This window comes from Calliopsis andreniformis, chromosome 3 (assembly GCF_051401765.1).
Source record: "Calliopsis andreniformis isolate RMS-2024a chromosome 3, iyCalAndr_principal, whole genome shotgun sequence".
Classification (NCBI taxonomy): Eukaryota; Metazoa; Arthropoda; class Insecta; order Hymenoptera; family Andrenidae; genus Calliopsis; species Calliopsis andreniformis.
The window spans coordinates 22083547-22100592 of NC_135064.1; the positions used below are offsets into that span (position 1 = coordinate 22083547).

At 41.0% G+C, this 17046-nt stretch overlaps 1 protein-coding gene across 1 annotated transcript in view; it reads left to right on the forward strand.

Annotated features, from left to right (window-relative positions):
- Positions 1–6622: 6622 nt before the first annotated feature.
- Positions 6623–17046, forward strand: part of LOC143177600 (uncharacterized) — a 29631-nt gene continuing 19207 nt past the window's right edge. The window contains exon 1 of the mRNA XM_076375642.1: positions 6623–6805. Coding sequence (XP_076231757.1) covers positions 6771–6805 — 35 coding nt within the window. The 5' untranslated portion in view covers positions 6623–6770. The remainder of the gene's footprint in view (positions 6806–17046) is intronic.

Below are 17046 nucleotides of genomic sequence, written 5' to 3' on the forward strand. Positions count from 1 at the left end.
AGTATGCGTGACTAATCATTATTGACTTTTTCTAACTGCTTTACTATATAATTATGATGTTCTATGAAAACAATAAAATCTCAGAAATTATATGCACTTATCTTAAAACACAAATTTACCTCAATTTTTCGTTTTTATAATACTGATGTTTAGGAATGAACCCACTTCAAAAGTTAGAAACTGTGAATAGAATATTAAATGCTTTACAATCCTTTCTTCGTGCAAATTTCTTACAAAAAGGTCACGCTGCATTGGCAAGAAAAGTACCGAAATAATTGCTTTTGTTGAACTTCAATCGATATAGAAGAAATTGTGTACCCCAGCTACTAGCTTGTTGTGGTTCGCAGCGTTTACGATCCACGCGAAGGAGAAATTCTTGCAGTATTTTGAATGGATGCCTACGAGTAATTTTCAGGCATTCCAACGCTCACAGTTTCAGTTTGTGCGGGGTACGCTCAAATTGGCGCCACACCAAGCAATCTAGAGCGGTTATTAAGAAGCTCACCCTTAACAGTTTCATTTCTGCGGCTCCGATGCGTATTACTGAGTCGTTAAAATAGTTGAAATAAGGCTACGCTTCATTTCAACCGCTAGTGGGTGTAAAAGCAGTCTCGTCGAAGTAGAACTGAAATATTTGAAACGCATGTTTTCATGATCGTGCGCAGTATTCTCTGTAATACGAGTTTCCGAACTCGTAACACTTTTGCAATTAACACAGAATTTATATTTCTGCCTTCAGACTTGTGATTTCCTGGTAGACAATGTTGGAAAAATAAATTGGAATTCGATGAAACAGTTACATAAAAATGATTCTAAAAAGTATAAAATGTAAAATGTCCTCGTTTCTTGGAATTTTGTTTAAATTCTGAAGTTATTTCACACACGATTTCCTGTTACACGTCCAACTGCAGATATAACGAAAATTCTTTACTTCAAAACAAAGGTTTAACTGAATCTTCATAACTGTTCAGAATTGTATACAGTGTTTAGACTATGTAACACGCCCTCCTCGTTTAAGAGTTCAATGCACCATAAATTCCCTTTTAATAGCAAACAGTTGAGTAGAATCGCAACATTTAGCGTCCAAGCCAAATACATTCTGAGCATCGAACAGCAATTGCACCTCGCAGTTTCTGGTGAATCGCCGACAGTGGCGCCCACCCACCTATATTTTACAAAATCATTTTGCTCACCGTGGTCGGTTTCCAGGTCACTTGACAGTTCCAGCGGCCAAGAGGAGCAAAAGAGGATCTAGGAATACAGTGGTTGCCCAGTAGGCATTGGCTAGCCAATGACAGCCTCCCCTAGCCATCAACATCTGAAGTGTATCCAAAAGCAAAATTTATCGCGGTTATAATTCACGTAAATGCAGGACCGAGATTTTTTCCCTGTCATTTCTGCATAGTTCTGGTCCCCGCGGCTGGCGCTCGGATTGATCTTCTTCTTGTTCTTCGATTTGCTCGATTTTACAGCAAAAGCCGAGCTATGTGGCCGCTGGCCAGATTCTCGAGTGCCTCGGAGCTACGGGACACGTTATAAATGCGGTATTCGTTTAATGTCCCTGCATCTCATCACCTAATAGCGATAAGCCCGCGTATCATACGCGCTGGGTGCGTTGATACTGAGAGTTCTCACGAGAAATTGCTGACCAGGGAACGCGAGTAGCGCCAGGAGAGTAAATATCATTGGTGTTTATTGGCTTGGTGGCTAACCTTTTAATGGCGAATGAGATGAAAGTCTGCCATATTCTGGATGAAAGAAACTCTGATCTGATTTGGATCTTGATACGGTTGAATATTATTGCTTGTTTGAGGAATGATATTAAAAGATTATACTTGCAGGACTTCCTTAGGGCTTATTCAATACAGTCTCGGCTTCTACGATGTATACTACAAAGTTTCGTAAATATCCTCTAAGACTTCTTAGAACTTCGCGAAGAAAAAGCTGAGAGTCAGCAGAAGACGATTGATGCTGCCCACGTGATGAGCCGTTAATTATGAAAGACAGAGGGGAGACAATACTATCCCAATGTGTCTCTCTTGTACTTGAACAGATTTTTTATAGACCTATCTTCCACGAAACAGAAAACAACGTGGTCAGCGTTGTACAGTCGCCTTGTAGAACGAAGTGGAATCTGCACACACAAAAGTAAAGGCAGTCACTGTCTCTGTCAGTACACAGAGTCACGTTTCATCATTCCTTCATGAATGAATGTTCGTTGACTGAGTCTGTTCACGCTGAAAAAGTGAAAAAGTGTTCGCATCATGATATAGTATCGCCACTGATCCACGTCACGACTACACGCGATACTCTGCAAATTATCGTGACACGTGTTTAAGAAAGACGCAAGATGGCAGGCACGCGGAGTAATTGACAGGGAAATCAATCGTTTAGCGAGAGGGAGTCTAATTGCTCGGTGGTCTAATGGGGACAACGGTTCGTTACGCGCGAAGTGTAATTAAGCGTCACCGAGCGGTGTCTAGGGCCTCGAGAATTCGGCTCCCTCTGTATGAACGATAAATCTTGACTCTACCCTCGGTTGTTTCGTTTTGCCAGACGGTTCGACCGATGTTACGTCAGTTTTGATTAAGCGACGCTTAATCGTTTCTGGATGAACCAGCGAGAAACGCTATTAATACTACCGCGTTTGATATGAGCGGTGAGAAATGGAGGGTGCACAAGCGACGTATGGGAAATGCGAGAGCAACGAGATTGGTAGTTAAATATATGAGTAGGATGGAAAATGTGTACTAGCGAGGAGCGTGGATTAAATAATAATGTGCATGAAATTAACATGACTCTACGCATTCCATAAGTTAGCTTCTAATTTCTTGGGTGAATGGAACTGACTGATCTTTTTTGTTACTCATACTGATATTCAGTTATTTGTTCTATAACTACTGTGTCGTGAATAACTATTTGGACAGTTTCACATTACTGATGATGCATGAAATACACTTTCTTATTTATGCTAACTAATATCAAATTTTATTCTCGTCAGTATTAGACAATGAGGTACCTTCTGCAGCTATGACTATATTAGAGAATTTTACTTGAAGTGTATTTTATGCATTCCCAATAATATAAAAGTGTCCAAATACTTATGCACAATAGTGCGAATCAGCGAAGAAGATACCTTAATAAGAAGTGTTTTATTGAAAGAGATAATATGGTAGTTCGTAAGCAAGACTGTATCGACGAGGAACTAAATTCTTCTTAAGAATTCTTAATATTTATCTACTTTAGCCCTCTTCGGAGACAATTTATCTCGAAATAATACATCGTCCCTTGGATAGCTACTAACTCGAAGTCAATGATAAGCGAAACAACCGTTGCTTGAAGATTGTATTACTACTACCATAAAGCACCGGAATTACGCACTATTACATAGTTCCTGAGATAGGTTTTATGCTTATACAGACTGACATTTATCACTGACTATACATTATGCACAATATGGTCATAAAACTTGCATTAATTTTAGTCCCGTTTCAGAAAGTACGTTTTCTGTTTCCTTTAACCTCAGTATGATTTTATCTCTATGTAAATACCTACGTCGAATTTAACCACTCAATATAGCATTGCAAATGATTTTCCTTTAAAGACTACATTACTGAACCTGCATTTCCTTGAATTTACGTGTAAGCTTCTAGTTTAGGTAGCATGGTGGGCTACCAGCCAACGATTTTACAAGCTTACCATAATGATTGCTACTTCCATAATGATTGCGCAGGCATACGTTCCATAGGTTTCATAGTATGTGTTTAAAATTAACGAAGGAACAGAAATTTAGATCAAAGGGTAATTATAGAGTATCTACGATCCTCCCTTCGTCGCTTCTAATCGGTATTAAACCTTCATTAAATCTGAACGAAATGAGTGGCGGGAATATTAATTAAGAGCTCATTAATTCGAACGGATGTGGGTGAATTATCTTTGCGAACAATAAAGAAGTGAAGACTGCACTGGCAGAGAGCATTTAAGCATACACGACAGGTCATGTACCTAAATGTCCAGACGACTTCAATAAAGGATGTTGGTAAACAGGATATGCAATTTATAATGAAGTTTTGCCAGATATTTTTATGAGAAAGGTGCCTATTCCAAAGAAACAAAAATTTAACCCAGTACTACAATGATTAACAGACTAATATCACAAGTACGTAGCAACAGCTATCAAAGAGTTATCAAAACATCAATAAAACTCTTCTTCGCCAGCCTCTCCAACTCCTTCACAAAGGAACCAGATCAAAGCAAAGCGTCTCACCACACATGTTGTCTCCCACAATTACCATTCTCTCATTCAAATCAACCACAGCACAACAGCGACTCACTATCGACTCAGAATCCTTCAATTTCCCATCCAAAGTTCAATAATTCGACGCGGCGTGCATTGGGTTGGGAAACAGCTGCCAGAAACTGTTTTAATTGAAATTACTGAGTTGTATACATATAAAAATTAGCTTATATTTAAACAACTTTTATAAATGAACAAAATTCCAGATAGGGATCCTCAAGGATATGCAAATTTAGCAAACTAAAATAGCAGACTAAATTTCGACTTTCTCGTGATCAGATAGTCATCTCGAAATACAGTAGAACCTCGATTATCTCAACTATTTCAAGATACAGAACCTGAAGTATGAAATCTCCTTATGACAGCTAGCTTTAAAGTACTATTACTTCATTATCTAAATCTTAATTGATGTTCTACTCTGCTCAACTATGATAAAATCCAGTAGCTACAGAAAAATTGAGTTTCTTGAATTTTAAACATTTTGCGTTCTGTTTTAATACAAAATTACAAAGAAGACTTGGTTTATTATTCCACCGTTTAATATTCAATCGATGTTTTATCGTACTCTATTGTATTACTATTAATAACTCTTGTTATCACACCCAACATGCGCAAAACTAAATAACAGAAATTGAAAATACTCAAAATTCAGTTAAGCCAGGTTCCCTACTATTTGGCGGTTCCGCGATTGAAAGACCACGCGCTCGACGATACCGAGATTCACGTTCTATCGACGTGCACCGAGCCCGTCGCCACGTATCAATCGCGCTCCATTCTACGACCGCCACCTGTGTGTACGTGTGTACACAAAAAGGGTCCGGGGCGGGTGTGCGCGCGCGCGAGCTCGTGCTCGCATGAAACCTGCGCGCCACGAGGTAAACCCGTCAGTGCTATTCGTCGCCGCAGTGCGATACGGTCGATAGAAGAAAACGTGGCCGACAGTCTTCGGTGGTTGCAGCTGCCGCAGACAGCGTCGCGACGCTCTCCACGTTCTACCCAAAAATCTCCTCGAATCGTTTCTCATCCTGTCACGCCCCGTTCCCACCCCTGCAAACCGAGGGTGGCTGGCCACGCTGGACGCGCTCCATTCCGCCTCGGGACGTCGTGCGTGCGGCGTCATGCGGCAGACGCGTGCAGCTATAACTATATGAAGCACAGTGCTCCAGAGGACAACCTAGTGAACAAGTCCTGGTCACTTGGACACAGTCTGCGGTTCCTTCATCCCCTGTATCAAGATCGAGTTCTCCAGTGATACCACTTAACCAACTTCGGAGTACTGTTTTCGAAGACTCTCCAGTCGGAGCAGATGGTTCCCCTTTCTGGCCACAGAGAATCGTGTTGTTCCAGCGCCAAGAATTTGTTCTCCAGAGATGGAGTTACGTAAATTTGCATCACTGGTGCACAGGCTCCTGTAACAGTGGATCAGGAGTCAGAGTTATTAGCTTAAGCCAGTCGATGAAATTTCAAGCGAGCGCATATTGTCGATCCTTCCAGAAGCTCGCTGCGACCCGGCCACGAGGGGGGGGAGCACGAGAAGCCACGGCGCGGTAACGCGGCGATCCCGTGGCCGAAAGTGCAGGCGGTGAACTATAACTGCTGGCGAACAGAGTTGATCGTAGCACGGCCGCGTGGCGAGCCGTGACATTGGACTTTCGTGGAATCTGTTTACGCGGCCGAGGCGGCTCGAGAGTGGCCGGCAGCTTGATCGCGAGTGCCGGCGCAAAAATCGTGCCACGAGGGATCTCCCGGCCTTGGCGTGCGACGGCCGACCATCGATCACTATCGACATCTGGATTAAAGCACACACACGCTGGGCGTACGTATTCGGAGCAGTCTCGCGCGGATATCAGCTTCTGCAACGTTCATCTCTTCCACGGCATTCATCCCACGTTACTCTGCGCGAAAATGGAGCGTGAGGAATTAACGGACGTGGATCCTTGATCCTGACAGAGGAACTGATAACAGAGGCTCGAAGGAATTCGAAGTCAGCGTGACTGGCACGAAGTGGTTCTTCGTGCGAGTGATTCTCGAAAAGGAAGTGAGACTAAGTTCTGGAAGCAGCAGAATCTTGTTTTAATCTGTTAATCTGGAAGGATCTCTAGTGACAGTGATTTGTTGCTGAATCGAGCTTAATCAACGGCGAGTGGAGGTCGATCTGAGCAGCCCACGTTGCGCTTCTGGAAGCATCCTCGGAAAGAGAGCAGAGGGTGGTCGGAGCGGCGCCAAAGGGGTGGTCGATCGATTTTCGTCTCGATAGAGGATGCTCCGTTTCGCGACGTAGCGATCGAGTTTTTGCGTCGTAGTCACGTGCCAAGAAGCGTAGCTCAGCGGCGGAGGGGGCCTGGTGGTGGCGTCGATAGGAGGGGAACCGAACGAAGGGACTTTTCCCGAGCGGTCACCGGCGACTCGACGTCGTCGTGGAAAATCGATTCGACGTGTCGGCCACCCCGCTGCAACCACCCGCCGCAGTGCAATGACCTCCAAACCGGGAAGGTCCTACAGCGTAAGGTAAGAGGATCGCGAAACGCAGGGGCGAAAAGGGGAATAAAGAAGCGGGCGCAGAGGGACCGCGCGGAGAAAATAGCCGCCTCCCTTTGCCCGTGTGTCGCCGACGTCTACGGCTCTTCGCTCCTTTTTCTCTATTTCACTTCCGGCCGCGTCTTTCCCGTCGCTGGATTTTAAACAGCGTCGGGTCTAAAGTTGAACGCCGTGGCTTAAGGGTTCAGCGTGGCGCGATCGGCTCGGCGCGCCAGTGACCGCGTGAAATTTACGATCCGTGTCGTTTATAGGGAAACGATCGTTCCGTTTCGGCCCTCGAGCTTCTCCTTTTCGCCGAGACGAGCCGCTTAAGCGAGGGATGAAATAGCGACGATGTCTGCTAGTGACAGCCGAGGCTTCCAAACCAGTAGACGACTTACTTTACCCTCGTGCCTGGTTGCTTTCAGGGTAATATGGGAAATGTTTTAGGGTGTTGTGGAATTCTTGAAAGGGGGGAGCAGGGTGCGTTTGACCCTAGATCTATGGTTTTTTATAAAGCCACATAGAGATAGGGATACAATCGCTGAAAACGGGTGACGACAGTAACATATCTCTTTTTATTTTATAATATACAAGAAAAGGAATGCTGTCGCCGTCGCCTGTTTCTAGCGATTGTATTACACTTTACCTTGGCTTTAAGAGTTATGCAAAATTTTTGAGAATCAGTGGATCTTTCAAGTTTAGCATGATTTTTACACACTTCGAATATGTAAAACGTTCTATAAAAGTTCGCTGAAATAATTTCAAGTGTGTAGTTTAACGCATTAAATTTAAATGTGCTATATAGTAACGGGAATCAGTATTTTCCTGGGGCGATGAAGGACCCCAGTGTGCCATTTCAAGGGTCATTTGATTGGGAATAAGTATTCCTGTACTATCGTTTCCATTCCTCGTGAAATTAAACCATAAGTACGAATTAGGAAATTAGACTGTGCAGTTGTAAAGACTTCGCATCTTTCTTATGAATTTCTTTTTCTTTTTGTTTGCTCGTTTCTGCGAACCTTCCAGAGGAAATACAGAAAACGAAAGCTACAAGTACACTGAACTATTTGAATTAAAAAAACACGAGAACCACAGTTATCGGGATAGCGAAATGATTTTCTCATCTGACTCGCAACGATTCTCCACGTAATTAGAGAGTTATCGTTCAAAAATAACATTAATTTATATAATAATTATAATATCATGGAGCATGCTCTCCTCTCTCAACGTATGTTCCACTCAATAAAACTGATCATTCTAAGGTTGCAGTCACCGTTGCTAAGCCCGCTATTAAGCCTTCAATCCCTATAATTACACGCATGAAATTCTGAAAGCATCTCCATCTACGTCTTCATTAAATCGGAATACGCCGAATGAGAGATCATCTCGATCACGGTTACAAGAAAATACTAATTCTAACGAAACGGAATTCGTATCCTTTGATTTCTCGGAAATTAATTACACCAAGGCAGTGCGTGTGCAAGTATTGCAACGAGTTCTTTTTCATTCACTCGCCGAGTAACTAGACGCCGCGAACGTAGCTACGAGGGAAACGTTGCGAAGTGACTGGCAGATAATTATTATTTCTCTTTGAAAGGCCCTTTCATGCGGCGCGCCGTCTTCGCCACGCTGAGACTACCCCGTGTCCAAAGGATATTTCCGACCGAGAATACGCAAACTATGCCCGATAAGTAATTCCCGAGCGAAATGTTTCTCCGACGATGGAACAATCATCCTTCTGTGCTGGATTCCCAGGGTCGAGAACCTTCGGGTTTCGCTCCCAAACGAGAGGAATTGTTTTCAATGATTTATTGGAGATTTTGTGGAAAGAATTTCGGTCAGAGAATAGGGAGATGAGAAACTGTAGGAGCACTGGTGATATTGTGGTACTTGAAAATCTTGTTGGAAGCTTCTTTCTGGTGTCCTGGATTTAGATAGACTATTTAAATAATTTGTGAATAGGAGTCACTTGGAAATCAGCTTCTATAGATTTGTGTTACATTTTTGTTTCTAACCATACTGGCATAGCCCTCTATTAAAATTCTAGCAGATACTAGATACGCTATATAAAAGGTGAGAAGTATTACAAGTCATCAGATATCACTTCATGTCTTCAATCTTCTCGAGCAAAATAGGAGTAATAGAGAAATAGAAACTTTTCTAATATTTAAAGAATATTTCTTATTATAGCTGTGGTATTTGGATTACATGAATGTCTTCCAAAAAGAAGGATTATAAATTTCGAATAATATAAAGATAAATTTGTTCTACTCCAAAAGAAGAATCTTTTAAGTTACTCTACACCGTCATTTCTTCATTTACGTATCCGGTACTTTCATCAACCCCATTTTGATGAATCGTTACAGCCACCCAGCGGTTCGTCTTCTTTTCTTCTTTTTCGGATTCTCACTCGACTGCTTCCGGTTCTGGACGTTCCCAGTGACTCGGCGTGACTCGGCATTGAGATGAAACGTGTAAAAAAGGCACGATCGTTTCTTGTTAGTAGAGCGTTACACCACCGAATCGAAAGATTTACAAGGATCGAGCAAGAAGTTGGGAGCGCAGTCGTTACGAATGACCGTCTTCTTAGCTCCCTGCTCGCGTATTTCTTTCTTTACGTCGGGCACGAATTCTCACGTGGGATCACCTACTTTCCGAGACCTTCGCCGTCTGCCTTACGTCGGCGCCATTGTGTCAGTAAACAAGCTGTTTCCTTCCCTTACTTTATCCCCCTTTTGTCGTAAAACATTGCAAGATCGCACTTTCATTTCGTATTTGTCAAAGCTAAATAATTACGAATAGCCTTAGCCTTAAGTGGCACGTTAAAGTAGAGTTCCTTTAGATGTAAAATAGACATTTGCATGTGCTCTATTCTGTAAGAGAATATTTCTTTGAAATAGCTAGAAGCAAACGTTTCTCTTTTATTTCTTTTCTTATTGCAACTCTACAAAATTATATAATCTGTCTTGCTGTAAGATCGTACCCGATCCAAAAGCAAAAACCTCTTTCTATTGTGACTAAGGTTCACGTAACGATCATAGATTTTGTAGCATCTATCTCAACACAATTCCAGCTACTGCTTTTACTACAAATTCTGCATTTGTTCCCCATTGTTTTCCCACGAGACAAGCTTCTCAATATGAGTTCTGTGGGGTCGTAAGGAAACGTTCTTATGCTCTTGACGGGCAAACAATGAGCTTATTGATAGACGTTCTTGCTGTTATTGCCGTTACTGTATTCTCATATTCACCAGCTATCTCGTGAAAGAGAAAGGCGCGGCATGGGAACGGTAACTCGCGTATCGTGCAACTCACGATTCCCTTTCTATCACTTATTCATCATAGGATGCTCGCGGTATCGATCATCTTAAGTCATTTAGCCTCATTAAGTGGCGTTCTTCAGTAACGAAGGATGAGCTATTTATATGTAAAGTATACCACTAGCCTCATAGTTATCATCACATCTTCTTTTCTCTATTATTCGTTTATTCTTTTGTAAAAGTGGTATGCAAATGATCGTGCCTTAATGTCAGTAGGTATAATTGCTGCTAAGCTCTGAAAACGTTAGAGAATGTTATTGCTAGTCTGAACTTTTTTACTGTCAGTATTTCAGAATAGGAAAAATAGTTTGTTTAAAAATTTAGAATTATATATGCATATGCGCTTCAAGGACCATAGATACTGGCAGTATTATAATTTTATAAACTCGATAAAGTTCATCCTCCGTGGACGTTACTTCCATTCTATTGCTCCAATTCACCAGCAAAAAGCTACAATTATGTCCCTGTAATCACTCGAAGTGTATCCAGAGATAACTGACGATAAAAACTGGCGATTAATGTTATCGCCTAAATGGTTACATCCAAGACCTAGCCACACCCCTCAATACTATCTCGACTGGCCAGGAAACACATGTGATGTGAAAAGAAGCTATCGTCGCAGTAAATTGAACCTTTGATAAGCCACATCATCTGCAGGGATACTGTATCTACTCTCTTTTTCGAGGAGGAAGTCTATAAATAGAAATATCTCGGTGTTGGTCACTTCATCGATCCGAACCTATTTTTGTGGAGGGTTGCAGCCCCCGTTTAGGGAGAAAAAGGTATCCGGGTCAATATGTCGAGAGTCTGGCACTCCGTCTGTGGCTCTACTCAGCAGTTTAACGATCTTGATGAACAGTAACCTCTAAGTAATATTTATTAGTGTTGTATTATACTTACTATTACTCGTAAAATTCTTCTATTAGCCAATTATTATCAGTACAAATTGCTTAAGAAATATTATCTTGCTTTATCGTTTAGTTACACGACAGTTTTATTATGATCATCTATCATACGTGACACGCATTGTAATAATTGTACTATGAAATCACCTACTAGTTAAACACCTTAAAGCTCGTGATTCATTCTGTCAACGATAACCATATACAATGAGCGATTTCGATCCTTATCTAAGGCGACGTAAACGTGATCAAATGTTTCGCGATAATTAAGCTCATGTTTTAGATAATTTTGCAGATACGAGGTCGATCGAATTGTAAATCGATCACGATCACCAAAGAACCCGTTTTCGTACCATGACGACAGTTGCATAAGAGTAATCAGAGTCTTGCACGGTGACAAGGTTAATTATCGTCAGAATAGACCTCCGTTAACACGTTGCCTCTAACGTTCTTCAAGACTCTCGACAACTTGTGTCTTTGTCTTCGACTTGAATAGCACCACGTGACTCCAGAGAACAAACCGCCAATCTCGAGATCCGCTTCGGGATAAACGTAGAAACTCCGAGAATTCTTTTTCATTAGCCTGCTTTCCAATGTTAGGTCAGAGGTTCTTCCATGTGTCAAGCGAGAAACATGCCACCGACCGTTTAACTGTTTCACCTGACCCAAAAACGACGCCTTAAACCGTAAAATACGACGCTTGTCGTCACGCGCTTCTGCCTTGCGGTGTGAATCGCGTTGTTCACGCGATATCCTCGGCTTTGGAGCACGTCATACTTCAATGTGGGCTTCTTATGTAAACAATCGATGCTATCTTCTTGGTAATTTCTAGTTTACATGACTTTTAAGGATACTTTACTGGTTTCCTTCCTCTTCATTGATTCAAGGTGTTCCATTCTTCCATTCGTAGGAAGTACTTTGCATTTACTGATCAATAGCTTCTTCTCTTGCAAATGGAGTACATAATTTATAGCAGAACAAATGAATAAGAATTTACTCCATCTTTTCAGTTTGTTAATTGTTAAATTATACAACACGACACTTCCTTTCGAAGCAGTTAGGTACTATTTTTATTTTCTGCTATGAAGAAATCCATTAGGCCACCTCCGTCTTCCAGCTTTACGTGGTTTGCTATTTTATGTTCCACAAGCCTACCTCAAAAGATAAGAACAAGTAGACGGAATTTGGTATAATCGATTGAGCTGGTTGTGTATTCATTTTCCACGGTTGTTTCTTCAATATTATTACGTGTGAGAGCGCAAGGCCGTGGAACTTTTAATGTCGCTGGCACGCAATGCGCCGAGGGAAATCGTCCAAGTTCGATCGTTAAGCCAGCTTAGTCAATGTGCATAAAAAGCAACAAATCGTGGTGTGTTAAGAGCGGTCAGTCTTCTCGATTAATTAATCGATCTTAGTTTATGCTTCTAGAATCTACGCTTGAATTCTTATCTTATCGCTCGGAGTCGTTGCTCCAGAAGTATTTGGGTTTTTATCGAACTCTTAAAAATACACATTATCTGAATATGTACACTGTTCATACAGTAATAATATTATTTCCTCAATTATTTCAATGTCGGAGGAACTTGTTGGTTCATAATGGTGTGGTCGAATACGGTGTTGAATGAAGGTAGTTTACAAATGGTGAATGCAAATAAGGAAATCACCGAGTGATCCTGAGTAATTTAATGGTTTTTCCCCTCGAGGAATTTGCACAGTTTACGTAATAGATTTAGTCGAGTAATTTACACGTAAATAAGGAACAATGTTGTGAGAAACATATTGCATTGATATGATTAGTGGTGGTTGAAGTTAACTACCTTGACACTAAATGATAATTGACATGAGTATAATATTATTCCAAAGTGTAATAGATTTATATAAGGTTTAATAATTGATTCTTAATAATAGATCAAGAACATGGAGTGTAACGTTCTTTTGCGGGAAATCACTTTGTGGTTTTGTCACGTACCTTGAAAGAATTTGAAACTCGACCTGTATTGAATTAGTATTGTGATGGTAAAGTACACCTGAATATTAGTCAGTGTGATGTCATGAGATATTCTTGTTATAACTCGTGTGCAATTGTTCCATGCGAACTTGTTAGTATAATGTTCTGTCTTCCGTGACAGGTAATTAATTGAAGGAGAAGACTGTCATGCTTAATCAAATTTTAAAGCAAGTTTCACCGATAACAATATTTAAAAATCTTTTTTTATGTTTTGGACAAAATGTAATCTCAATTTTATTATCGTGTGAGTACTAATTGAATTCCATTTAAGTACTTTTTAACAATTTAAGTAATTTCTTGATATTCAAACTTGCATCGTACTATTGTACATTTTATTTAAATACTTCTCAAGTAATCTAAAAACATTTAATTGAAGAATTGCGTGAGGAACATTTGGCTTACATATTCGACTTGAATATCAGATAAACTTGAATATTAGATGACTTGAGTATTAGATCAACGATTGTGTACTCATGGCGGTTGTTCTGCCCAAAATTTGCATTCGACTTTCACGCCAAGAGTTCCTAGAACGTATCTTCTGTTAGTTCGTCCAAGCATATTATCTGACAATGGGGACTTACGCAATCAACTGACTAATTATCGGTCATTACGCGGTGCCAGTGGTGCATTCTCGATTGCGTCAGTAGCCCATTTGCACGGTGGCTCGCGAATAAAAGAGAAATTTGAATGAAGGGTCGAGGAAAGACGTGTTTCGAGGTCGGGCAAAGAACAGCAATTAACGATTGAAGCTAGGAACTCTTACAAAACAAACTGTGCAAATGAAGACGCGTTGCGAAAATGTCACAGCAATAAAATCGTAAGAATAATTACAACACCAGTCTGAAGTTGATTATGCGATCTGCTAATACCAAAAAAATTTTACCTCTTTTACTCTCGAGGCTATCGTTTAAATGTTAATACGCGCGATCGGCTTGTAAGATCGCTTTAAATTAATTGCCTTGGCAAAGATGTAATTAGGATGGAAATTCTCGTTGAGTAGATGGCTCCAGGGTATTCATGCGCATCGCTCTTTTTATATGCTATAAATTCATCCAATCATTCGAAATTATGAATTACTCGCGTTGCGCACGTGATGCTAGTATCTAATATTTTATCGTTACTCTCATCGATATCTATTTTTACCAGTATACCTAATCTCTATATTTATCAAATATGAAATGTTCTAGAAAGGTGATTCACAATTTTGTGATTTAAGTACTAGCTAAATATTAGATACAATTAAATATAAAACAATTCACCCTTCTCTCATTAACAGATACTGATCACGCTAAATGAGTAATCAAGGACTTAATACAATTCAAAGATGCACAATCGATTAATCACATCTAATTTCTTATCTTGATTAATCAGTACTGCAGGTATGAAAACACTCCATACATAATAGATGTAAATTTTCAAATTGCTACCCATCACTATAATACTCTATTACTCTACTACTTTGAAATTCTCAGAAGCATTTAATGCAATGTATAACGGTACGCATAAATTCCAATATTTTCACGCGCCACGGAATTCCACTAGAATCAAACAATTAACATTACTTTCACATTTCCAGCCACCAATTACCGCACAATAAACGTGCGTGATTCGTTCGTTTACCTCGCTAATATCCACACAAGCGACATCGCGCGTGTCAGAACAAGGAGAGGAAAACGAACGAAGAGTAAACAAGATCGCGTTGATTGCAATTTTGCCTCTTACTCGATAGATCTCCTTTGTTTTCAATTTCACCTCAGTCTGTAAGCCGATCTTTCTTTCAGTTCGCTCAGTTGCGATTCGAAGTCGCGTAGCATATCGGCGATTACGTAAGGACGTCTGCCATTCACGTGTGACTTTGCCGCGTTTCTCCGATGTCCCGTCGATCCCTCGTTTTTTCCTTCGTCAATGCTATACCACCTTTTGCCATTGCAACGACCTCGGGGATCAAATTGCTGTAGACTCGTAACGATTCGGACGCCGGAAGTTGAGCCAGTGATCTTGATAGTGCCATCCTCGAGAGCCCTGTATTTCGCGTATCCGCTGTAATCCTGGCCAGTTGAAAAATAACGAACCTCGATTGTAACTGTCGTAATCTTCTTTCAGTGGCCATTCGGAGTTTGCGTTAATGCAAAATGAAACGTTAGTTTGTCATGGTTAAGAGTCTCGCGGTTTTGTAATTTATTGGGTATTAGATCGTTATTTAAACTGCATTTAGGTTGCGTAATTGAAGTTTGCAACTTTGTAGAGTTGTGAGGATAAGTTAGTTATTCGCAGAGATAAGTCTCTGGTGGTCAACAATATTGCAATATGGGAGGATGGACTGTGGACGCTGATTAAGCAGCAGGTTATTCGAATATTCGAATATTCAAATATTCAAATATTCAAACTTTCAAATTTTCAAATTTTCAAACTTTCAAACTTTCAAATTTTTAAATTTTCAAGCCCTCAAATTATTAAAGTTTTCAAATGCTCCAAGTCTCTTTATTTCTTTCAATTTCTGTAACAAATTCCATCTTTTTCGTAATCCTGTAACAAACACATCCACTATAATTAACCTTATGATATCAATAAACGTGTTCACATGTTTAACACAATTTCGTACTAGCAGCTCTATCAGTTTTGCCGATCGATTGACTTATATTGACAAAACTCGTGACTGGTTTTTTCCTCGCGACGTACGTAGACACTCCATTTCTCAACATTTCTGTAGAAAGAACAGAAAAGAGGTCTTGTGCTAGCCAGTAACAGCGGCGAGCGGTTATCGTACGTTTTCGTTCGCGCGGCGAGTGGCAATGAGCGACATTGTGATGCAGATTGCAGTCGCTGTGTATACATAGCTCGCTCGCTCGGCCTTGAACTACCGGTACGATATTCCGTGTCGCGTTCTCCAGATGAGAATTACGCAATGTTTGCCTTATCAACCCCCGCCTGTCTCCAAGGTGGGTCGAATCGTGGTCGCGTGCACAGCCACTTCGTTGTGTGAATGACGATGAATCAGCCAGCGTATCGTTTCCCTTTGTTCCTATTATTGGATCAGCAATTAAATTGCATAATAGTGAATTATTTCTTACAAATAAGGAGGAGTTTAGAGAAACAGTTTCCTCTTGAGGTATGTTACTCTAGCTGATACAATAACAATAAGAAGGGTGTTCCTTTATTGCTTGTAGATGTTTCGTATTTGAAGTACAGTGTTTAAACATTCTCTTGAAATACTAGAATTTGATGTATTAGGTATCGATGTTAATAATCCTCCCAGAATTTTCATTATTAATGCAATACGAGTCTCTCGTATTTCAGAAAGATTCACTTACAGGACTAAAGCTATCGATAAAGTACCGATATTTCTAATTCGTCAACTTTGGCCCTGGAAGTAGCCCCGATCGAATCCAGCGCCTTCGATATTGGGCTATCGATCGCGGCGTTGCGGTGGTCACGGAGGGTATTCCAACCTCGTCGCTCGCAAGGCAGCGTATAGTTTCCAAGTTCGATATTTCATTTCCAGCGGTGACGGCCACGCGCGTCGCTTACGGTCATGCAAATCTCACGGAAACGCGCCTCGGTGTCCGGTTGGCGTGCGTCGAGGCTGCGATCGCGTTCAGAACGCCTCTACTCCGCTTAATTGCCGCTTCCTCGTCGTTCCGCGATGGCATCGCTGACATGTTACTTCATTATCCTTCGTTCACAGAACTGTGTCTTCTTTCCCACTTGCTGAAGCACATTGGGACGCTGGGACAGAGAAACCTTGCTGCACCTTCTCCCGATACTTTCACTGAATGGTAATCGGGACGAGTTACAAACTCCTGGCGAATTTCGATGATTCTTGGAGGATTTATAATGCGCGCGATGAGGTAAATTACAGAGGTGTTATTTGTGCTTAGAGATTGCACAGTGGAGATAAATGTTAGGTGGTCGTTGCTCGTTGACAGGGCTCTCGATCTTTCTCTTTTAGAAGTAGAGTCTGAAGTAGAGAAGTAGAGAGGTTGCAAGTTGCAAGGTTTGT